Source organism: Anoplolepis gracilipes, chromosome 3 (assembly GCF_047496725.1).
Source record: "Anoplolepis gracilipes chromosome 3, ASM4749672v1, whole genome shotgun sequence".
Taxonomy (NCBI): Eukaryota; Metazoa; Arthropoda; class Insecta; order Hymenoptera; family Formicidae; genus Anoplolepis; species Anoplolepis gracilipes.
Window position 1 is genome coordinate 4,012,156 of NC_132972.1, and position 25,592 is coordinate 4,037,747.

General features: G+C 30.0%; 1 protein-coding gene across 9 annotated transcripts; it reads left to right on the top strand.

Moving 5' to 3' along the window:
• Positions 1-916: 916 nt before the first annotated feature.
• Shi (dynamin-1 shibire) lies at positions 917-21,856 on the top strand. Of its 9 annotated transcripts, none has more exons than XM_072887498.1 (18): positions 917-1,693; positions 3,019-3,092; positions 3,729-3,878; positions 3,955-4,158; positions 4,241-4,433; positions 4,513-4,722; positions 5,489-5,688; positions 5,774-5,919; positions 6,064-6,221; positions 8,079-8,105; positions 9,615-9,786; positions 9,928-10,173; positions 10,873-10,884; positions 11,170-11,376; positions 11,744-11,919; positions 12,492-12,617; positions 14,428-14,523; positions 20,655-21,856. In XM_072887498.1, exons 1-18 carry the CDS (start codon positions 1,530-1,532, stop codon positions 20,716-20,718), a joined length of 2,625 nt encoding a protein of 874 aa, XP_072743599.1. In that variant the 5' UTR covers positions 917-1,529; the 3' UTR covers positions 20,719-21,856. The 9 variants fall into 9 exon arrangements, 8 of the variants coding, with proteins under 8 accessions (XP_072743599.1, XP_072743595.1, XP_072743600.1 ...); XM_072887494.1 differs by having other exon boundaries at positions 920-1,693; positions 12,429-12,617; XM_072887499.1 differs by lacking the exon at positions 14,428-14,523 and having other exon boundaries at positions 921-1,693; positions 12,429-12,617.
• The last annotated feature ends 3,736 nt before the right edge of the window (positions 21,857-25,592 follow it).

Genomic DNA, 25,592 nt, shown 5'->3' on the forward strand with positions numbered 1-25,592 from the left:
AAAATATCAAGCTAAAAGAACGTGACATAATTTTTTTCATCTTGAATAATATTGTAAAATTTTTTTAAATCCTGTCACTGTATTATTGTTATATATTATTATCGCGCATGCGAAAAATCTGGTTCGACCAATGTATTATTAGAAAGAACAAACTTGTTCCATATAAAAGTACAATACATATAGGAACAAAGCATATATATACAATATGTGACTATATATATAATAGACTTCTATACTCGACCTCGAATCAATCGATACCACACCGTTTCGGGGATGATCCACTTTCTCTATTTATACCTCGCAGAAAAAAAAAAAGCAAAAGGTGAGAAGAGATAATAATTCGATTTTCACTTTCGTCGCGGCAGGGATTTCGCCGCGTGATTTTGAAAATCTCGCGGGCGTCGTGATAGAGGTCTGTTCATTTTACGTGCATCGTGTAAAGATACATAGACATATCTGCTCGAAACGAAATTACAAGCAAGTATATATATATATATATATATATATACATACATACATGCATATATATATTCAGGCGTAGTCGAAAGGAAAAAAAAGAAAAGAGAAAAGGAACGAAAGCTGAAAAGAAGCTTTAGCTCCGAAATGAACAATAGACATATTCATTCGCGTAGAGAAAGCCATCAGCTGATACCGCGGTATCGATTGTCATCCTCTCCTCTTCATCGGAAGTGAACGTCGCTTGTCGAATTTCCGTCGCGCGCGCGCGAACAATACATACGTGGGAGACGCGCGACTGGTAAAAAGGTCAGAGCGTCGACGGACGATATGGATTTTATCTCGTGGCCGCGAAAGTGGGTCACAACAGTGACGGCTTGTGCGCACGCTTCGATTATCGATTGAATTTCTCTCTCTCTCTCTCTCTCTCTTTCTCTCTCTCGGCAGCCGCTGCGAGAGTCAGTCAGTCGTCGTCGCGTTCGACCGTTCCGATCTGTCATTTATGCGCGGCGCCAGTACGAGTACGTACTAGTACGGTGCTGCTACTCGTTTCTGCGGGCGAGCTTTAAAATTCTCCTACTTTACACGCGCGTAAATCGTAAATACGCACGTCGTATCGCGCTAAACGCTTCGTCGTACGCGACGAGAGCGAGAGACCGATGCGAGATCGCGCGATTTGTGTCGCCGCCGCCCTCGCGGGGAAGATGCGGTGAAGTGGGCAAGCAGAAGCAGGCAGGCAGGCAAGCGTGCGCGAGCAGTCTTCGTGGAAATCGGCCATCTTGCTTAGTGTACGGTTAGACCCCGTAACGGACGGCCACTCGCCTCCGTCAGCCACCCTTTCCCAGGGCGGTCGTACGTGTGTGCAGGCAGTGCCGGAGGAGCCAACAGTAGCAGCATCGTCATCGTCATCGGGGCAGCTCTAGGTGGTGGTGTCGCGATCGCAGCGGAATCACAACATAGTTGTGGAGAGGAAAAAAAGAAAGAGTGTGTGTGTATATGTGTCTCGGGGCGCCCTAGCGTGCGTGTACGAGTTAGCAGTGTAATAACGCGGCTTACGCGACTCGGACAGCAGGATGGCGGGCAACACGGGTATGGAACAATTGATCCCGATCGTGAACAAGCTTCAGGATGCGTTCACGCAGCTCGGCGTGCATATGCAGCTCGATCTGCCGCAGATCGCGGTGGTGGGCGGCCAAAGCGCGGGCAAGAGTTCCGTGCTCGAGAACTTCGTCGGCAAGTGAGTATCGCAAAGCTAACGTTGTAACGTATTCCCTCTTTCCCTTCCCTCCCCGCTGACAGTTTCTCTGAGTATCCTCCTCCCTTTGCAGCCTTGATCAATCGAACGAAAATAAATTGCACGAAATCTTTTGTACGACGATAAAAAGATCAAAATAATATCTCTCTCCTTATCTCTTCATTTGGTAGATAAAAATGATCAAACAATCAATCAATCAATGATCGTTGTTTTTTCCCTCCTCCAAGTCTGTCTTCAGTTTCTGCATTTTTTTTTCTTTCTAAATTTTAAATGTATCTATAGTTTTATTTCGAATGTAAAAAAAGTGGAAGAGATAAAAAAAATTCTTTTACTTTGATTTCGTGCTGACGTCGATACGTAAGTCCTAGGCGTGGCGAAACACGCGGGACTTTTCGATTTTTTGACGTTGTCGTCATCGTTCGATTAATATTAAAGTTTAACGATGACGACGACGACGACGACGACGAGGACGAGGACTGTTTGACAGTTGTCGCCTCATGCGTCATTCTCTCCGTGCAAAGCGTGGATGGAACGCGAACGGAGCGAGTGAATTTGCGACGTCAGAACGCCCACAGGACGACCTGTCAAATGTCTTCTCGTTACTGGAGTACTTTAGAAGAGCGTCCGTTCATGCGCAAAACCGGCAAGACGGTTTTACACTCTTATAGTCTCTCGTCATTCACGCTCTACATTATAATGTTCTGATTAAACGAAGAAGTCAAAATTATGTACATACACGTAAAATGTTAATTTTGACAAAACTTATTATTAGTATAAACAATAACAACTAGAAGCAAATAATTTAAAAAACAAGGCTTTTAAAATTTTATTTGTTATATTTAATTTTTTATTTCAAATATCTATATTTAATATTTATTAAATGATTCTTGAGATACTTTTATGAAATTGATTTGTTATCACATTGTTAAATTAAATTGTACATGTATTGTCTTTTTAAAAAATTCGGAAATTAATTTTAATTTATAGTAATAAAGCTAGAAATAAAAAACTTGGAGGAGGAATATATATTACAAATAATTTCTGATAGATAACAATATATACAATAGATTACAAGACAAATACTTATGCATATTTTTATCAGAGAGAATGAAAATATTATGACATTAATGATTAGGATCTGCATTTTAGGTTCATGTATGTTATTTTACATTTTAAAATAATTATAACTAATTGCGACAATCCATTGTTTTTAAACAGCACTTAGCATACATTATATATATTTTCTTGTAAAAAAAAATATGAATGTTAATTATGACCAATTATAACAATGAGTACTTCTCTCCCAGAGACTTCTTGCCCAGAGGTTCTGGCATTGTGACAAGGAGACCACTCATCTTACAGTTGATTAACAGCCCAACTGGTGAGTCGTAATAAATAAGACTGATTATGTCATTTTTCATGTATCTTTTGATATTTAATAAACACAAAAATTATCTTAGATATGTTTGACCATATCCTTGGAATATCTTGTGTGCTGTGTTATTACTTCTAAGGATATACATATGGGAAAATTTAAAAATTATAGTCTTTATGAGCTCATAATATCATCTTGTTAACCTATTGACTCAAATACTTGCGACAAATATTTTTCTTTTAAGTAAGGTAGATGCTTAATGCATTATACACTATATGTTATCCTCCGTTTAACCTTTGTTGAAAAAAGTTTTAATGCACTATATGTGACATATTTATTATATTTTATAAATAAATTTATAAAAAACAATTATTGATTTTTACCATTTTACTATTGCATAAAGTAGAATTAATAAAAGTTGCTCTATCTTTTGAACTTTGTCATTAAATTATCACACTTTCTGTATCATACTTCCGGAGCCTAAAATTAAGATAAGACACACAAGCATCTCCAAACGTAACAAAAATAAAGGATACGAAATATTATGTTATTCTCAATATTTTTTTTATTTATTCTTTTTAGTACATAATAAGAATAAATAATTATAAAAATTAAATTAAATGATTTTTTCTTATATTATAGAACATGCAGAGTTTTTGCATTGCAAAGGTAAGAAGTTTATAGATTTTGACGAAGTGCGAAAAGAAATTGAAGCTGAAACAGACAGAGTGACTGGAAGTAATAAAGGCATCTCTAATATACCTATTAATCTTAGAGTATATTCACCCAATGGTAAGCATAACAAAGAAACATGTTAAATAGAAAAATAATAATTGTTATTTAATGACATATTTTTATTTTTTTACAGTCTTAAATTTAACATTAATTGATTTACCTGGACTTACAAAAGTACCGATCGGAGATCAGCCAGCAGATATAGAGAGCCAAATTAAAGGCATGATATTTCAGTTTATCAAACGTGAAAATTGTCTTATATTGGCAGTTACACCAGCCAACACTGATTTAGCCAATAGCGATGCTCTTAAACTCGCTAAGGAAGTGGATCCACAAGGTATTTAATCAGTATAACAGCGTTGTTACTAATATTTCTTTGAACTGAATATTAATTTAATATACAATTTAAAAACTTCAAGGTGTACGTACAATTGGTGTCATTACTAAATTGGATCTTATGGACGATGGTACTGATGCAAGAGATATTTTGGAAAATAAATTATTACCATTGAGAAGAGGTTATATTGGTGTTGTTAATAGAAGTCAGAAAGATATAGAAGGACGAAAGGATATTAAAAATGCTTTAGCTGCTGAGCGAAAATTCTTCCTCAGGTATGCAAACAGTTATAAAAATAATTTCCAGGAATGATTTTTTTTTTTGACAATACATAACTTATGTTTTATTTTTTAGTCATCCATCTTATCGTCACCTAGCAGACAGGTTGGGTACGCCATATTTGCAGAGAGTTTTGAATCAGCAGTTAACAAATCATATCAGGGATACCTTGCCAGCTCTAAGAGATAGATTACAAAAGCAGCTATTAACGTTAGAAAAGGATGTCGAGCAGTATAAACATTTCAGACCTGATGATCCTGCAATCAAAACGAAGGCTATGTTACAGTAAGTGAATTTAGAATTTTATAGTATGCTTACAATTTACAGTTATTCAATGCTCATCTTCCATTCATAAAATGTGTGTTGTAAAAATCATAGATACACATCTTATAGCAGAATATATCACACATACATCTACATGTTTGTAAAGTTAAAATTCTTTCAATGAATATGTGCATTATATTTCATATTTTCATCACAAAATAACAATTGTACAAATAAAATCATAGTTTTTGTTTCATCTTTTCTTACTCCTTATACTTTCTATTTTGTGGGTAGAGTGTCTTGAAGTTTTAGATCATTTGCCTTTTATTTTTCAGATCAATTCAAATGTATATGTAGGTATCCTTGTTTCCTCTTTTAGTTTCCTCTAACAAAAATAGTGTGTCACACATTTGCATGCAAACTTTTTAATTAATTTTAGTTAATTAAAGAATTACGATTGTTGTGCAAATACTTAGTTTAATAATTAAGAGGCAACTTTGCATTACATTATTCTGCTACAAGAAAATTAACAAATATAAAATTACTAACAAATATATATATATATATATATATATATATATATATATATTTTTAACACATAATATATGTATCTTTCTGGAAAATATACTACATATTTACTTTCAATTTATAAATTTTGACACCTCAATAACAAATATTTCAAATGTGTTTTGTGAATGGTAGATAACATCGAGGCTCTCTACCCATGTAATTAATATTATTTTATGACAGGTTATATTACACAAATTAATAGAAAGATATTTTTAAGGATGATACAGCAACTTCAGTCAGATTTCGAAAGGACTATAGAAGGCTCAGGTTCTGCACAAATTAATACTAATGAACTCAGTGGTGGCGCGAAAATTAACAGACTTTTCCACGAGCGTTTCCCATTCGAAATTGTTAAAATGGAATTTGACGAGAAAGAACTAAGGAGAGAAATTGCTTTTGCCATTAGAAACATACATGGTGAGTTTTTTTTAGTAAGCTTCATCTAATTTTGCATTACAAATTTTACAGATATAAAATTACTAATAAAATTTTAACAATTCAGGTATCAGGGTAGGATTATTCACCCCAGATATGGCTTTTGAGGCAATAGTCAAAAAGCAAATAAATAGACTTAAAGAACCAAGTCTTAAATGTGTAGATTTAGTCGTGCAAGAACTTAGTAATGTTGTACGCATTTGTACAGATAGGGTAAGTTTCAAAATGTAGTAATAAAAATAGTAAAAAATAATATAACAATGTTATATTATTTTGTGTTATATTAAACTCAAATGGTGAAACATGAGTTTCATCAATTATGCATTTTTTATATACCATGGCTGTGTAAAATTACAGATGTCGCGTTATCCTAGACTAAGGGAAGAGACAGAACGTATCATAACGACGCACGTCAGGCAGCGCGAACAAATGTGTAAAGAGCAGTTGATTTTGTTGGTTGATTGCGAGCTCGCATACATGAATACTAATCATGAAGATTTCATCGGATTTGCAAAGTAAGTAATCATTAAACATTTCAATGTTTTTTTATGTGTTATCTTATAGATTTAACTATTATTTTCAGAGATAAAAATAGTCAGAAATTTTTAGTTTACTTAAGTTGGTACATCTAGTTCCTACATGTCATTTTTGTTACACTTATGTGTGCTTGCTGCTATATTTTTTTATTTCTATTAAGTTAATATAGCCACTGAATAGCAAGAGATTTTATGTACAATGTTGTTATAGTATTTAGGCGAACTTGTGTATGTTTTAAAAGACTGCTTTAGTTGAAAAGATTAGCAATATATGAATTCACGTGTATTGCATATTCTAAAAAGTTTTTCACAAAAAGTTTTTAATATTTTGCATATATTATATATAACGTATTTCTATATCTTATTTATATAATATAATAACAGATACTTTTTTAGAAGATACATTTGTTTTTGATAAAGTTTGGAAATGCAGTTGGAAATCCTATATACTGAAAAGTCATTTAATAATTGATGTGTAGTAAAAGTTTGTTTATAATTTTAAAATACATATGTTAAAGTAGTTTTAGACTCGAAGCAGTGAAATAATATAGAGCATGCTTAATGCTTATTAAAGAGTAGAGATAATTATAAAGATAATTTGTTTGTATGAATCTATAAAAAAATCAAGACTTTAACATGGTTGCAAAATATAATAGAAAGACGTACTACACGTGATTATCAAATTTTTTGCTTGCCATTATTTTTTTATTCAAGATATCAGCGCATATACTTTCACAGTCAGTGCATGTCTCGCTAAAAATCAATTCACATAGTAATCTTTGACCACAGCCACATTTTTAATTCATCCTTCTTTTAAAATTAAAAGTCACTTTAGAATTTGATAAGCAATTATTTACCTAGTGTTATTTTTATTCAGTCTACACTCATATGACACTGCTAAAATCATACATAAGTATATGCTAAGCTAATCTCTTCTCCATACATTTGTCTTTACTACATGTTTACCTTAATTTCTATTACTTATCTATTCTATGACTAACACAACTTGACAAAATTTCGTCTTATTTATTCTGCTTATAGATAAAAACTTTTAATTAAGTATTATATTACTTTCAGTGTTATCTCTAAAGTTGAATAGAATTAAAGTTATATATTTAAAATTTACATGAAACAGTTAACTGTTTACAAAAAAATTCTGTTAAACAAAACAATGCTAACCATTTATGTTAAAGAAATAGTTTCATACATTATCAAAAAGAAAGAATTGCATTTGCACATGTTACATTCTTAGCTCAATTGATTTTTATTATTGTGGCTATATAGCGGTATTTTTTTAATATATTCTTTCTTATTTTTATTTTTTATTTAAAAATAATATCTTTAGAAAACATAAATAAAATTGTGAATAATTATGCTAGATATTTATATATATAATGTGTACAGTTTATATTAATAATTTATATAAACATTATAATAGAGGTAAAAATAGGCTTTCTTTACATATAGAATCGATAATGATGTTGCTGAAAATTACATGCATAAATGTCATTGTAAATTTTCTTAATTTTATTTTTATAATATCATTAGGGACAAGGCACATACAAATTCTTATCGAAATAAATATCTTTTCAGTTCTTGTTTTCTTTTATATGTATGTAACATATATATAAAATCTTAATACAAATCATTAAAAAATTGTAATGCCCAATTATATGATATTTAACTTATAATTTGTAACCTTATTTAGATAATGTGTAGCTTTAAGATTATGTGCCTTACTCTAATCAAAATAATATCACCATATATTTTTCTTTTTTCATTATTAACTCTTCTTCGAATTTCACAATTAAAGAAATGATTTAATTATATCGGCAGCGCTGCAGCCAGTAGCCATAATGCAAGGTAAGAATATTATAGTACATTCCAACAAAGATTTACACTACATTTTTATTCTTTTTTTTATTTTCACGCTTTTTTTTCTTATGCTTATTCTTTTTTTAATATCTCGTTGCTGCCATGTTAAGTTGAAATATTAACATACTATAAGCCCTAAATTTTAGTAGTCTTTAGCTTGACATTGTGTTTACCTAATTTGTTTTGAGAATATTAAAACATAAGTATATGATATATATATATATATATATATATATATATATATATATATACATATATATATGTGTGTGTGTGTATTTTTTTATATCCATATGTTTATAATTTTATAATTTAAATTGTTAAATTAATTTTTAAATGCCGTAGTTAATTAGTATTTAAAATAAAAATTTATATAAATTGCTATATAATGCAAAACTAATTTTTAGTTGATTTTCTTTGAAATTTCTTAGAATCATGTTTTTACACGATTTGTTGAAATTTTTTTTGAACTTTAGATTTACGTTCTTTTTTACAATAATTTTGACACAGTCTGACAAGAAATTCTTATACTATAATTTGTAGATGTACTATTGAATTCAGCATATTATTGAAAATTTTGCATAATATTAATATTGTGATGTACTGTTGTGTATATATATTTATTTGAATATCTGTTTTTTATTTTTAATTTTTTTAATATGAATCTGTTATTGTGTGAATTTATTTTTTTCATTCGAAATTGTAACTTGCTTTAAATCCAGTCAAGAGAAGTATTTTTTGTTTTTTGAGTTGCGCATCAGAAAATTAGGATTCTTACAAACAAAATAATTTCTCAACTCATATCTGTATATCATTCACAAAATTGTTAAACTATATTAAACTGTATTTCATACAGCAACATCAAGCCTTAATTTTATAATATATAGTTTTTTGCAATGGATGTAATATGCGCTTCTGCAATTCTTTTGCACCACAGTGTCGAAAATTATTGCAGTGTTGTCTAAGTGATAGCTATACTGCACGTATTTGTGACATGCTAATGATGTTTATGCAATTATACAACAAATATGTGCTTAGAAATTTTTTGAAGCTATATGAAGATATGCATGAAGCAAAAGTGGCAAAACACGTACACAATGATTCTATGATATATTTTATATTAATTCTAAAGTAAAGATTTTTTTCTTGAAATAGTTGTATAAATATACATTAGTTTTTGTAGGTAAAGGCACAAAGTACTGTCCACCTTTATTCTATATATTATTGTTTCTTTATTATAAAATAAAAAAAAATTATCGATTTTAATAGTACAAATATATAATCGAAAGTTTGATAACACATAAGCTATTTTATATTAAGCGAACATTATTTTCTTTATGCGATATATATTTATTTGAAATATGGATGCTAGGATACTTATTCGCTGTTTTCTTTTATTTATTATAACCGACTAATGTAAGATTTGATAGCAATTCTTGCAGTTGGGTATATAAAATTTCTTATCTGGCATTTCATTATACACTGTTATTTATGTTACAGTGCACAGCAATCGTCGGAAAACTCTGTTAAATCTGGACGGCATACATTAGGCAACCAAGTAATTCGCAAAGGCTACATGTGCATACATAATCTTGGTATTATGAAGGGCGGTTCGAGAGATTACTGGTTTGTTTTAACATCAGAGAGTATCTCCTGGTTCAAGGATGAAGAAGTAAATATCAATATCATAATTATGTAATCGGTTAAATTTGATATTTAAAAAATTCTAATATTGTAAACTACAGAAAAGAGAATTATTCATATATTGACATTTAAGAGCGATGTGTAACTCGTGATATTTCTATGTATGAAGGAACGTGAAAAGAAGTACATGCTGCCTTTGGATGGACTGAAACTGCGTGATCTGGAACAAGGTTTTATGTCACGACGTCATTTATTCGCATTATTCAATCCGGAAGGAAGAAACGTATATAAGGACTACAAACAATTGGAGTTGAGTTGCGAAACTCAAGATGATGTTGATTCCTGGAAGGCCTCTTTCCTGAGGGCTGGTGTATATCCTGAAAAATCAACAGAACAAGCGAATGGTGAAGGAGAGGTGAGTTTATTCACTAGAATACATATTATTGATTAGGATACAATTAAATAATATCTGCTTTTATAAAAGATGATTTATCAGTTTATTTATTAAGTCTTTATTTATTAGTCTTACATCAGTTTACTTATTAAAGAGAGATAGAAATGGAAATATTTATTTAAATTAATTTTATGCACAAATTTTCATATTTTGTTAAAAATAATAATATGTTTTATATTTTAATTATATGACAATAGTTTATTATATTATTTATTAGAATCTATTTTAATTTATTTTAGGATAAGCAGAGGGTGAGTTAATAAAAGTATTAGAGATGGAAATTTTGTTTTCGATTTATTAACTGTGTGATGATTTGAATATTGTTGAAAACAATTAACAAAAAGATAATTGCTTTGAAAAAAATAATTTTGACCATTTTTCTTGAACTTTTTAAAATTTTATATATGCCGATAATTTGTTTATAACATTATTTAATATGTGACTATAATATAAAATAATTATATTTTACATAAATATACAATTTTCATTGCTTTTTGAACATTGTTAGTTATATTTGCAATGCTTGTGTAGAAGAGGGGACTGTATCTTTCAGTTTATATCTATAATCTTTTCCAAAATAAAATATTAATAACTTTTTTTATATTGGATGCATAATAGTAATCATGTTCTTTTTGTCTCATATTTGAATCAACTAAAAAGGAAGGATATGAGGTTTGTACAATCGTGTTTTCAAAAATTATATAGCACACGACACTTACATGAGCATTGGACACCTCCAACCAAGCACATTATTGCAGAAAATATTAACAACATTATAAAACAAAACATATTACTTTGCATTTTGATAACATTTTTAGATTGATCAATATTTTTCATTTTAGTGTAATATTTTGGCAGTACTACGAGTGCTACTTTATACATGACTTTAATCGTTGGATATTTGAAAGCAACTTAATCGAAACAAGTTTTTAAACAATTTTATTTTTGTTCTTTTAGGGTGGACAAGAGAGTCAATCATCAATGGATCCTCAATTGGAGCGTCAAGTGGAAACTATCAGGAATTTAGTAGATTCTTACATGAAGATTGTTACAAAAACTACTCGTGATCTGGTTCCAAAGACAATTATGCTTCTCATCATTAATAACGCTAAGGACTTTATTAATGGGGAATTGTTGGCGCATCTTTATGCGAGTGGTGATCAGGTAAAATGTTGATACAATACATTTTGACCTTACATTATAGTTTATTGCAGAATAGTTCTTTCGTTTTAAGAATTTTACAAATTAATCCTTCCTCCATTGATCCTTTCCCCTAGTCAACAAAAAGTGAAATAAATACCTTGAAGATATTTAGTGACCCTGTAATCGTAAGTGTCTTTATCCTTTCCATCCCATTCCTTTATTTTAATTTTAGAAAACCGTGTATAATCGATGTTTTTCATCTTTCAAACAAGTATACATATAGTCTTATGTTTATATATATATATATATATATATATATAAAATATTCTTTTATTTTTATATACCTTTACAGTTATCTGAAAGAAATACTCATGATGTGTAATTACAGTCTTCCATGATGGAAGAATCTCCTGAAGAGGCGCAGAAACGGGAAGAGATGTTACGCATGTATCATGCATGCAAAGAGGCTCTTCGTATCATCGGAGATGTTTCCATGGCCACTGTTTCAACTCCAGTACCACCACCTGTAAAGAACGATTGGCTGGCATCTGGCGAGAATCCAAGGTAACCTTTATGTTATTCCTAACACGGTTTATCGCGCATTTTACTAATTTTTCATTTTTGCATTTTGTACCGTCTGCTTTGCCATACATTTGAACACGGTTGAAACAGTCTTGGGTAAGATTCTTTACATATGTGTGATGTATTTATCTTTATTTTTTCTTAACTAACAATATCATAAAAAACATCACATGCATGCTTTTTTATTATGTCTTATAAAAATATTAAACTAGAAAGAGATTATAAAATGTCGTTAGAATTTAATTAATTTATATTGATATTTTAATTTAATATATTTTACAACTATTTTTATATCTTTACTTAGTGATATCCAAAGATATAGACTCTATGTTACATTTATTCAAAAAGAGTGTGTATGATAATTTATATATATATATATATATAGAGAGAGAGAGAGAGATTTTAACTTTGTTTTTATTCAATTAAAATTTTCTTAAAGGAATTCAAAACGAATAATGCAAAAATTAATTAAAACATACTATACATTTTAGATTATCCCCACCATCTCCTGGTGGTCCAAGACGTGGAGTGACACAGCCACCACCTCTTTCTAGCTCACGAGCACCACCACCAGTACCTGCAGGCGGTCGACCAGCACCAGCCATTCCTAATAGACCTGGCCCGGGTGGACCACCACCAGCTCGAGCTAACCCTGGCCTACCTCCACCTATGATACCATCGTGAGTACACATTATATAATTCGTATAAAACTAATTTAAAATTTTTAATTCTCTAATAATATATATATATATATATATACACACACATATATATATATCACCAAAAAGATTTTAATTAAATCTTATATCGCGATTTTATTATCTTATCACAATTCTAATGCTAAACTATGCACACAACGAATCGCACAATAATATCTTTGTAATATGGTGTTTTGTGTTCGAACTTTTATAATGATGCAATAATGTGACATGAAAATGGTACCATTTTACACAGTTGTGAAATACAATTTGCTTTCTCGAACATCTCTCGCCCGTCTATATTAAACAGTAGCTTGTGTGTCTGGGGCTTGGGTGCTAACTTCACTTTCTATTGCAGGCGCCGACAATAAGTCTTCGCACTAACTCGCCTATTCGCTACTAATCAATACCGTATCCGTATATTGCATTATATATATATATATATCTATCTATATATATATAATCTATATATATATATATAGTCAGTGTATATTTTACACAAAACACTTATTTCCTCATGTTATTGTCTGTCTGCATTACACTACAGAGATTATAAGGTCGATGTTAATTAAGTAGGGGTGTGAAAATTATATGAGGATTATTATTCCAATCGTACAAGTCCCACTTTTACGTTTTCGGAATTTAATTGAGCTTCCAAGTGCCGAACAATTCCTCTAGTACATTTCACCTGCGTTATATGACAATGACGTAATTTTTATTCAGTCCTAATAATTCAATAATAGATTAAGAATATAGAGAAAGAAAATATATATATGTAAAGTAATTCTCTGTTTTTATTCTTTATATAATATTGTGTCTCTATCATTTAGCATTTATATTTCGTTCAAAGTGTAATAATTTTAGTGTATAATTCATGTATATATACATATTATTCTATGTATATTATCTCTCGCACGGAGATCAACACACCCCTAAATTGTAGTTATATTTTAGCGCAATACAGCACATAAAACCTGTGCAATATTAAATATTTCTGAAGGTACAATTTTCTTGTTCGTAGACAATGAAGATATAACATATATAGTCGAGTCACACATGTTTAATTGTAAATTACTTCAAGAAGCTGTATATCATACATGTATATATCGTTGAAAATATTATTAAATAAAGGACTTTGTGTTCTTACGGCAGATAGATAACCGTTTATTTTACTTATACTAACAGCATGACATTTCGATAAAATGTAATTAAATATAAAAAAAATATTGGTTGCGTGTCTTCGGAATTTAAATTAGTTATCTACCAATTATTCCATTGACATATATTTCGTGTAATATTAAAGATTACGATATACATATATCCTATTTCATACGATTTCAAAGCTTCTCTTTTATCACTTAAATGTTTTATATGAAGCATAACACCAATTCGAAACTTGTCAATTACTATTTATGGACGAATATGTCGGTGCCTGCATTATATTTTATCAAAAGAAAAAAAATAGTGGCATATATATAATTGTAAACGTATTTATAAACGGGAACTAAGGTGAATTTAGTCTGACACTTTATAAAAGCTGTCTTTGAATATTGAACGAATATCGTGTTGCTATTATAAAACGTTTTTATAACTACTGTTACAAAACTATATATATCCCTTTTCCTCATTAATGTTACTTTATCTCGCATTTAAAAAAAAACATTCTGCACGCTTTCCTATAGGAAATGCGCATTATAAGTTTAATATTTATAGCAATATAATGTATGAAATTAAAACAAATTGTGTAAGAGTGAGATCTGTAGTCAAAGCTGGGTATCCGTGGTGTGTTTAGTCGAGGGGGTGGTCTACAGCAGAGGATCACGCAAGCTGCGACACAGGCTGCGACGCAGGCCGCCGTGCACGAGCTGATGGATGCGTTCAAGATCAAGTAAATAGATATCCACCATTGAATTTCGAGTTGTATCCCTCTAACGATATAATATATATTTATATATATGAGTATTCATTTAAGTTGTGTGCGCAGTAGATGGTAGACTGTTCAGGGTTGAGAATGAACTAATTCCAGTGTTTCCTCTACTTTAAGTAGATCTTTATTAACGAAATTCCACAGAGAATAATCTACTAATTTGGTCCCTTTACGTCTTTTACACATCTTTCTTTCTGTCTTGCATGATATTTCATAAATTTTATTAACAGTTATGCCTTTGGTATTAAATTTGTGCACACACATGTGTGTACATATTTGTTTATTTGCATATTTGTATAGGAGAAATAATTCTACAATCTGTATATTATAGGATAAATATATATCTATTATAGGAACGAATATACTTATATTTAAGCATTCTACACTTTTATCTAGCAATATTCTATATTACCTTAAATGTTCTTAGAAGATTTAATTATGGTAATTTTCAAAGTCACTAATTGAGCAATAAAAATACGTTTAACGCCTCAGAACAGGAATCAAAGTGTAATGATCAGGAAATGTTACAAAGTAAAATATATACACATATATACATATATGTAAAAAAAGAAGATAAAAATTGAGTCGAATGTGGAGATTAATACAGTTAATTTTATTATTATTTTTCACATCATGTAAAAGTATGGAAGCTTGCACGTAGTCTCGTTAATGAATCTAGAGCAGAATATCATGAATTTCCTTCTAAAACAATGTATTTTGCATCCAGTGAATCTATCCTGGAAAGTCTACCAGAACCCGATAATGTGATCGATAGTAGCTTCATATTGATTGTAAAGAATATTCCCATCGTCGAAGAGCGAGTCTGATATAAATATTGTGGTATGATCATGTTTGAATTGCATCTGATATTTGAATTATGAATATTGAGGGAAATGTCGAACGCGTCGTCGGCGATAATGAGTTAGATGAGAAAATGTCATGCTGTTGGGAAAGTAGCTAAAACTCACACGCAAATATATATCCAGCTTGTTTAAAAGAAAGCTTCTTTGAAAAAAGTACTGTACTACACAGAATCTCATAAAATCTCTCTGTTTCTCTCTATTTCCTATAAACGTTTGTTACTTTTTTTTATATAGCCATTAAAAAAAATATATATATATATGCGCCATATATAAGGAAATTATATAAGAGGAAAGAAAAATATTACGTAATTCTTATGATATATAATCAAGAAAAAAATGTGCTCAGACATAGGATGTGATATAGCGTAGAATGCTTCGAGGATTTTGCATGAAAATCCGGAATCACGAAATTCTCTCTATCTCCCTCCCCCCTCCTTTTGCCTCTCCTCTTTTCTCCCTGTTTTCCTTTTTCCCTTTTTCCTATCCACTTCTGCCTTTATCCCTTATCTCTTTCTCAATAGTTTAAACTAATGGTAACTGCACTTATCGAGAATAATAGTGAACATAATATCACATACAGTGTGTATAATGAGTGTACATCACATTTGATAGGCACATTCAGGAGCGATGTTATATATTTTATATAATTTATAGTTATTTCTCCCGAAGCTCTCTCCCTGATCATGCTTGCGATTTAACTATGTATGTATATAAGATGAATTTTTCGTAAATAAGAATATTTTCGCGTATTCGCAAAGAAACGACGTGCTTCAAAGTTTGTATAGTACACACAGTTCTTGAAAAATTGTCATGTGCGAAAAAAAAGAGCATATTAAACAATATGACACAACATTATAAGCTCATTATATAAAAATTCGCATTATGCTTGGAAATTTTTGCTAAGCTAGATTGTACTATACATGAGGCGACATGTGTACTCAATTTCAAGTATGTTTGCGCAGTGATTCGGAAGAAACTTAAAGGCGTTAATCGAAGTGCAATTAAAAAGAAAAGAAGATATTTTTCGTTACAATATATAGAACGTCGTCTCCTTGAATAGATAATAAATTTAGAAAAACAATGTCGGCAGAAGACTTGTATTCTCCGTGTCATTGCGCTATTCTAACTAACAATCACGAATCTAATAACGATTCAGAAAGAGCAGAAATGTAGTCACAAATAATATACTATTGTAATATGAGACATATTTCTCATTTTAAATTATTAAAAATTATTTTAATATTTAGAAGGCCTAATGAAATTCCTTGCAGCCAACATACATTTATTTCTAATTTATTTTAACTCGTAATAAAAAATAAAATATATTTCTTTAATTATACACATTTTTGGCTATTGTATGTTCAAATTTTCCCATTAACTTTGAAACTTTATCGCTCTTTCTTTGAAGCACGTCGGACTAATCACATCTGGTTTTATGTACTATGGACAAGGATATTATCAGCTCATGGTTTAGACGATTAATAAAGTCTCGAGAGATAATCAATATCACGTGTTGCATTTGACGCAGAAAGAATAAAGAATATTAAAGGAAAAATTTCCGCGTGCAGCCACAAATGGTATGCTGTTGTAATGTTATTGTACAGTATAACTTGTATACAGAGAGACGTGCGTGTATACTGATTCTTTGAAGCAATGTCAGAAATAATCGAACCCGTCGAGGTATTAGAGAATAATAAACCTTTAATGTGGTTATAAAAATATTATTAAAATCATCGCTATATATATATAATATTATATTATAAGATTATATATCTGTAGATTTGTATAGCGATGCATCCATACTCGGTAGACTATGAAAGATATTGTCTTAATTTATAAAGTAGTCATTTTTGTGAGTTGTTAAGACATGACAATGAGACAAGAACAAACATGAGCCTTTTTACAAGCTTTTCGATCGGGCATATCACATGTTGCACCGAATATTATTAACCAAAATATTCAAAGCTCTCTCGATTTAGCCCCATATGAATATTCCACCTTCTGGTAGAATGTATTCTGTCTATATTTTTAAAAGAAAAAAAAAAACAGGCTCTGGATCACACACACTTACATAACAAATACACACATCAAATCCTTGGAAGTTATAGAATCTATATACATGTATATATATATATATATAATATATATATATATATATATAATATATATATATATATATATAATATATATATATATATATATATATATACTATATATATATATATATATAATATATATAAACATATTATCTGTTAGTCTCTAGAATAATATATTTAAAATATAAAAAAAATCTACGTTCTTTGTGTGGCCAGAGCGAGGAGAGAAATGCTTGTTTCACGCGTCCGTGTTTGCACCTGTAGTAATTCTCGTTAAATCGTAATATTGTGAAAATTAATATATTAAATGCATCTGGGGCATGAGACGATTTGGTGGAATATCGACCTCAAGTCTTACAACGAAGAATAACATAATAATTTTGTTTAGCGAACTTATCTAATAAATATAGTTTGAAACATATACATGATCCAATTAAATAGTTTAATAGTTTTCAATACATTTATTTCCCATTGTTTTATTTCAATTGTTTTATTTTACGTTACAATCGTGAAAATGTTAAGGCCTGCCGTTTAATTATAGACAAATTGCGTCGAGTCGGCGAATATGTCAACTTCTATCTATTGTTTACAAAATGGAAGAATGTTACACAACAAAAAAAATACAACACACACGCCTTTTATTCAATGCATTTTATACATATATGCTTCCATTTAAAGCCTTATATGTCCACTATAGTTACGCTTAATCTCATGTAAAGCTAATACCGAGTAAGTATGTAATTCTATTGTACACTACGGGCTGAGAATCTCCAAATCGCCGCGCTTATATAATATTATAAAAAAAAAATATTTAAAAAAAGCAGAGAGCACACAGACGATAATCTTTCAGTCAAATAGTGAATATCATGGGTTTGCTGCCGATGTTTTGATATTCCGGAGGATTTTGGCATAAGAAGACAAGATAATTTTCACATAAAAATCTTTAAGAGAAAGATTGATAAGGTTACATATATGATTTAACAAATTTTTGCTACAACAATTCTTTAATTATTTTCACCAGAATATATAATAATAATTTAAAACTGCGCTAAAGACATATCTTTCCTCTATTTCTATCTATTGTGCCAAAATCCTTTGATTGTACGCGGGCAAAGTATCCTCCAATTAAATAACATTAAGCCCTTGATAAGCAAAACCTCGCGATGGAAACCCATACAGCAAAATCACTATGTACTTCTAACTCCAGATATTGAACAGCATAGTTCTCGTCGATAAATACAAACACTATGTACATCGCCCTTGTTAATTTTTATACCATATATTGATTTTTATAGCGATTTTTATTCAAACCGCTCTAAATCCGACCAAGAAATCAGAATTATATTCTGGAATAAATTTCTCCTTGAGATATTGTTAAAAATTATAATAATATTGGAGGGTTACTTGATTAAGTTCTGCGGTACATCTCCCTAAAGATACGTTGTAATATTGCGCCATGTGCGCGTAAGAGAGGAACACACACTGTTTTACTGCAATATAAATGTGTATATAGGAAGTAACATGTTATAGAATATATCTCTACATGTATATATGTATACATATGCGTACACATACGCGTACATATATATGTATATATACATGCGTACGTACGTGAAAAATAAGATTACAATGAAAAAAACGTTGCCCTTACGAACGATCGAAGACGCATTTCCGTCGAATTTTTATCGCGAAATAATCTGTTAAATAATCTCTTTTCTCATTAAAAATATGCATTTAATATGTCTTCCATATATATATTGAATAATAACATTGAAATGATAAAAATGATAAAACTGAACCTGAACTGAAATTATCAAATTGATCAGAACTGATGAATGTGTTCTCCCCGTACACGGGGATGCGTATTCGCGTTCTGTGTATTTTTTTCAGTAAATATTCAGTAAATTGAACCTCGTATCCGTGTGACTTTTTAATATGCTTTCTCCTTTATATGTATTCAGGATTACGTTGCCGAGGAAATACTATCGATGATTATAATTGTGTTCGTACAAGACCTTGTCAAAATTGACTTTTTATTCATTGAAGGCCATGTAATTTTAATACGCAAAATATTATTTAAATCACAATTGTTTTTGTTTCTAAAAATTTCAGATTATAAATTATTTTGGATTAAATTATTGGCACAAGACAGTAATCTTCCTGAAATTTTTAATATACTTAAAAATTAGAAACATATTTAGAGAATAAATTGAGAAATTGAAAAGAGTATTATTTGCTATTAAAATTATTTTGTTTGTATGAAAAATAAAATATCATTGATCATTAACGACTTAAAAAAAACACATTGATTCTATGAAATAAATCATATTTTATTTTTTCCTTTAAATATCCAGAGCTATTGACGGTATTGAAAATATGACATGTATTTTATTTATACCTTTTTGTTTATTTTAGTCAATTTATCTTTTGTACAAGATGGTAATAATGCAATCGAATGTTTCTTTACTATATTTTTGCATGCGTTTTGTCACTAAAGCTTAAGCATGTTGTGTAAATCACTTATATTTCTTTTTAATCCAAACTATTATTGAAATTTATGCTATTTTAATATTTCATAAATTTATTATATATATACATTATATATTTTTATCTCTTATTTCTCCATTCATATTATTTATAATCTCTTTTAGACTAGATGTGATTAATTCTGTTCAACTTTGTTATACTATAATCTTATTTCAATAAAATTTTAACAATTAATTAGATCAAAAAAAAAAAGAATGATGATATTTCAATGTTCTTAAGTAACAAAGTTTTTACATGTCTAATTTTATTTTCTCTCTTTGACATCTAATTATTAAAAAATTGGCATTATACTATTATTCAGATTACTTTCTCATTATATCATGTATTCTGTTCTTTTTTAATAATAATTAAAATATTAACATTAATTAAAGTATTTTTTATTTAATATTAATTAAAATATTTAAATTTTAGTATATTTTGCTGAAGAGAGATAGAAAATTTATACAATCAGATACTGAATTTTTTAAACTTCTTTGTTTACGTATTGATTTCGTGTATTTTTCCATTCAATGATTGTTTCCCCGCGTGCTTCCGTTTTGAATTTCATGTGCACACATCCAACACTTAATATCTGTCTATGTTGTAGGCGTCCCGTACCCAATATTCCTCCCCGAATTCCCGACAGACCATTCTCCGGCCGACTAAACTGAGCTAGTCCGACAGCAGCGGCATACGAGACAATACCTCGTGTACCTGTGACAATCCAAGACAGCATCAGGAGAGATCTTGTTCGAATGACCGATGACAAGCTACGACGAAAGATGGCAGGAGAAATCCCCCATTTTCGCGATGAAGACAAGAAGTTCTCCTAAAATCAATATTTCGTCCTATGATCTCAACGGCCTCGACATCAAGTTGTTGACGTTTGCCGATAGAGACTAGGATTAGAATCGAAGAGGAACTATTCACGCAGAGAGAAGGAGGAAGCAAGGCTGTGTTATATGAATACTAAAGAAGAAAGAGGGACCAAGAAACGAACTAGAGGCAGAAAAACGGCTCGTCTGTTTCTCGATGGTCAGGACAGCCAGAGGGATCCCATCAGTCACTTCTTCAATCGTTTTCTCTGATAAATACTTTGTTTTCTACCTTTATTTATATACAACTAGGATTCGCGATAGATTATGTTTAATTCTAAGTATTAACACTGCGTGCTCTCGATATGCGCCAGGTATCTTTTTTTTTTTTTTTTTTTTTTTAAGGACAACTTTGTTCGAGATGGCAGTAGAGATCTTACGACAAGAAGGACAATCCAGATGTTCTTATCGATCTTTTTTCTTCAACGATTTAAAAAATTATTTAAAATCACGCTATCAGTATTAAGAATGAGTTTATTAGCTATTAATTATTTATAACGAGAGTAATAATAGTGTGAGTCTAGTTTTTCGAGGAATAAATCGAAGGTGCAGTATTACTGTATAATTTAATTTTGATTAAGAATGATCATGAAATTGCCAAATGAATAATATTAATTTCTGATAGATATTTTTTACAAATATTTCCTCTTTTCAGTCTGCGATATATCTATATTCGATATATCGTATCCTTCTTATCGTAAGTTTTGTGGTGGAAGTATTGTAAAAACGATTCTTTCGCGTATGAGACGAGTATAGGCAACCCAATTACCTCGATTGTGAAAGAGCTAATTAGAACAGAAGGACTAAGTCACGTTTCGCAGGGAAAAAAAACCGGGGAATTTTCTATCGAATACGATATCAGCATTCCAGAGAACGTTGAGATTTTGCAATTGTACAAATTAACGCAAAAATATAAATTATTGTGATCAATGTATTATTGATAAAACATCTTTTATTTTATATAATAATAATGTTATCTCTAGGCATCTTTTGCGACGAACAACAAAGGATATGGCTATCACTGGTACGTAAAAGATAAAAAAAAGTTAATATTTATTTTGAATGATTATAGAGGTTTTTTTTCTTTATCGATGCATGCACAGTTTTATTTTTACGTATCTTTTTATAATTATTTTTGCATATGCATTCTTGCATTGCTTTAATATTAATAAATAATTTTAATAAATTGTACTATATGAAAAATTTGTATTTGTGTGCATATATATATATATATATATATATATATATATATATATCATACATATATGAATAGGTGTATATATAGCATTTTTTCTGTTTAGAGAGTCATATCGATATACGGAATTATTAAAATATTAATTTGTTACGATATTCAAACTCGCCAAATTCACGGTAATATAAAAGTTATCGTAATAAATTATAATGATATTTATTTAATCAAAATTAATATTGTGCCTATTTCATACAATAATTGGAATAGAAATATAACATGGCTGAAGCCAACATGTCAAATATTGAAAATGCTTTTCCAAAATTTCCACTTACTATTCCTTCGCGTTGTTCTCCCAAATTATCCTGTACTGATTATATACGTCCGAAATATATATTTGACATGTCATCACGTCCCTACGGATCTGCCATTCAATTTCAACTTACGTATACTTGTGACAGGTATGTTACACAAACTGATTTCTATACATTTTATATGAAGCGGATTAACCGACGGTTGCATTAAAATTCCAACAATTTTACTTCATACAGAGAGATAATATTTAAAATTAAATTAGACTGTGAGATTACATTATGTGAGATACATAAAATTATTGATTTATCTATCTTTTATAGAGCCACTTATTCGCCTTGCTACTTTCCTGTAATACCACGTTGTCGTCTTCCTGAGAAATCAAAATCAAAGAAAGTAACTTGTTGTTGTCTCAAGTGGTTTGATTGTACTGGAAATCCAGTTCCAAAATTACGATAATTGCGCGTAGCTTTATGAATTAATTTACATCAAGAGTGAATAAACAATCTATTATTATTTTACCTATTATCATTAGAAAGAATGAAAAAGAACAAAGGCAATCCACATAAAACATTTCAAAATAATGATTAACTAAAAGAGTATGAAAAAATTATTTTAAGACTTTGACGAAACCTTGAAAAAATTATTTTATGGGTTATTATAATATCCAGTGGAAAGAAATATGGATAATTTCAGTTTTCTGAAACAAAAGATTGTCGATCGATTAGACAGAACTATTAGATATTTACAAATATATTGGCAAAATGTAACGTAAAATTTACAAGCTCATTATAAATCCAATTTAGTTTTATGTGCTAAAAATTTCTTCTACCTTAATCTATTTTCTGGAAAAGAGAGGAATATGTTTTGTTACAAAGAGGAGAAGCAACCGAGTACTTTGCCTCCGCCTTGTCATCATCGCAAACAGATACCATTTCGTTGTCCAAGCTATGGTTGTTTGCCTCTCAAATCAAGACTAGCCAGACCTAAATATTGTTTTCCAGCTTCATGTCCGCCATTGGTATAAGTAACATAAAGCATTTGTACAGACAAATATTTAATGTGTAAAAAAATTCTCGTTGACACGCAAACGAAACACATAAATCAAAATATGAAGAGAATAATTAATAAAGATAAAATAAATAAGATAGAAAAATAATTTTCTGTTTTACAATTTTAATTATAGCAATGATTTATTTGTGAATGCTTATTTCTGCATTTATTCGAATGACAAAAAAATGCGTTATAAAATTATACAATTATACAACTTTAATAGAATTTTTTTTACAATATTATCTATATTACAATAGATCTAATTTTGTAGATATGCAGACCAAGACCAAAACGCTCGTCACCACCTACTATATGCATTGCTGCACCCTGCCCACAACCATCAGATCCAAAATCATATCGCCCTTCATCAGCGCCAAAAATATTGCCACCCCCTTCTAGCGTTCGATTTTGCATTCGTTATACGAACGAAGGATCAAGGTACTACCCTTGCTACTATTCCAATTTACAAAAATGTCCTAACAGTCTCTGTTAGAATTACTTGTCGCATATTTAATAAGACAGAAAAAAATAAGAATATGATAATAAAACAAACTTTATCATCATAAATTTGTGTTACAATTTTTGTGCCGAGTAACATTTTACTTTACAATTATCACATCTTGATTAAGTATGTTATGACAAAATATTAAATATTTTTAGCATAAATAAAAAAGTTATTCCTTTGATTTATATCATAAATCTATAATGATATAAATATAATAATATAGAAAATAATATGTTGTCCAAAAACTGTTCGGGAAAGTTTTATTCAATTAAAACAAAATTTTAAAAAATATATGAAATTTAATGATGTAAAATTCACAGAATTTATTAAAAAGCAAATCATTTAATCAACTTGTCATTTTGTCAACTTGTAATTTTTGTTTCAATTTATTGGAATATTTATTGGAGTAACATTTCGTTGAGAGAGAACACATATAGTTTGATAAATCGTTTTACACAAACCGTAAGTGTCGTTTAGTAAATCGCTTAACAAGAAATTCTATCGAAATTAGTTTGTATCCAGCGTTAATGAGTTTTACAACTAATACTCCAAGTTTCAAGTTTCACACCGTTCCAATTACGTAAACGTTATTCTCTTATATATACATGAATTAGTTAATGTAACTTCCTACGTTGCGACATAGCAGGCTTAATTTTCCATGACTGTATAATTATTAAAATATTTTTACGATATTTCTTCCACGAAGCATACAGATTGATTTATTTTTATCGTATACTAATAATATTAGGTACAAAATTGTAAGTTAACACTTAAAAAGTTTTACGCACCAGCATTTCGTGCAAACTTTTATCTAACATTTTATGCTAATCTCGATTGATTTTTTAACTTTATAATTCACGTATTTTAATTCTAATGCATTTTGTGGTAGATTAATATAAACAAACATTAATTTTAGTCTTGCAGAAAAAGTCCAATCTAAATTTTTTCATACATACAAATGTAAAATTACTATTTATATTAAAGAAAAAGATTAAAAAATGACTGTACATAATCACTGTATTTAAATCAATATATTTAGAAATTGTACATATACATCTTGAAAACATAACGGTTGCACTTAATATAATACATATTTATAATAAATTTTAAGCGTAAAAAAATTTACCTTAAAATATTTGCATAAATTAAATTATTCATCAGCAAATATTAAACCACCAAAAAAGCATATACTGTAGATGAAAAAAAATTAATTAGTAAGATAATTAACAGTCAATTTAATCGAGAGATCTCAATTTGAAAAATCCATTGAAAGATCAACCGAATGGAGACCTGTCACACAACGAGCTAACGACTGAAAAACGCACAGTACAAATCCAGTACACAAAAAGTGAACAATTCAGATGCATTACAGGCGAACCGCGCATAGCACACGCAAAAGTCCTCTACACAACTCCAATCGGAAATCCTCTTCTGCCGTGTCAGTATCGCGGTGACGGGGGTTGTACAGAACTATATACGGGGTGTACGACGAAGCGTCGCTTACGGGCAATTTGTTTGGCCAGCGTGTGCGCGACCGTTAAGCCGATTAACGCAATCACGCGCGGAGGGCAGATCGGGATCGATGGCGAACATCGTTCGTTTCGTATAATA

Bases quoted from the DNA above. Each gene is read 5' to 3' on its own strand.
- Shi (XM_072887494.1), top strand. From the start codon at position 1,530: ATGGCGGGCAACACGGGTATGGAACAATTGATCCCGATCGTGAACAAG. The intron at 6,222-8,078 runs GTAAGTAATCAT...TTATATCGGCAG, and splicing joins GATTTCATCGGATTTGCAAA to CGCTGCAGCCAGTAGCCATA. The intron at 11,377-11,743 runs GTAAAATGTTGA...GTGTAATTACAG, and splicing joins TTTATGCGAGTGGTGATCAG to TCTTCCATGATGGAAGAATC.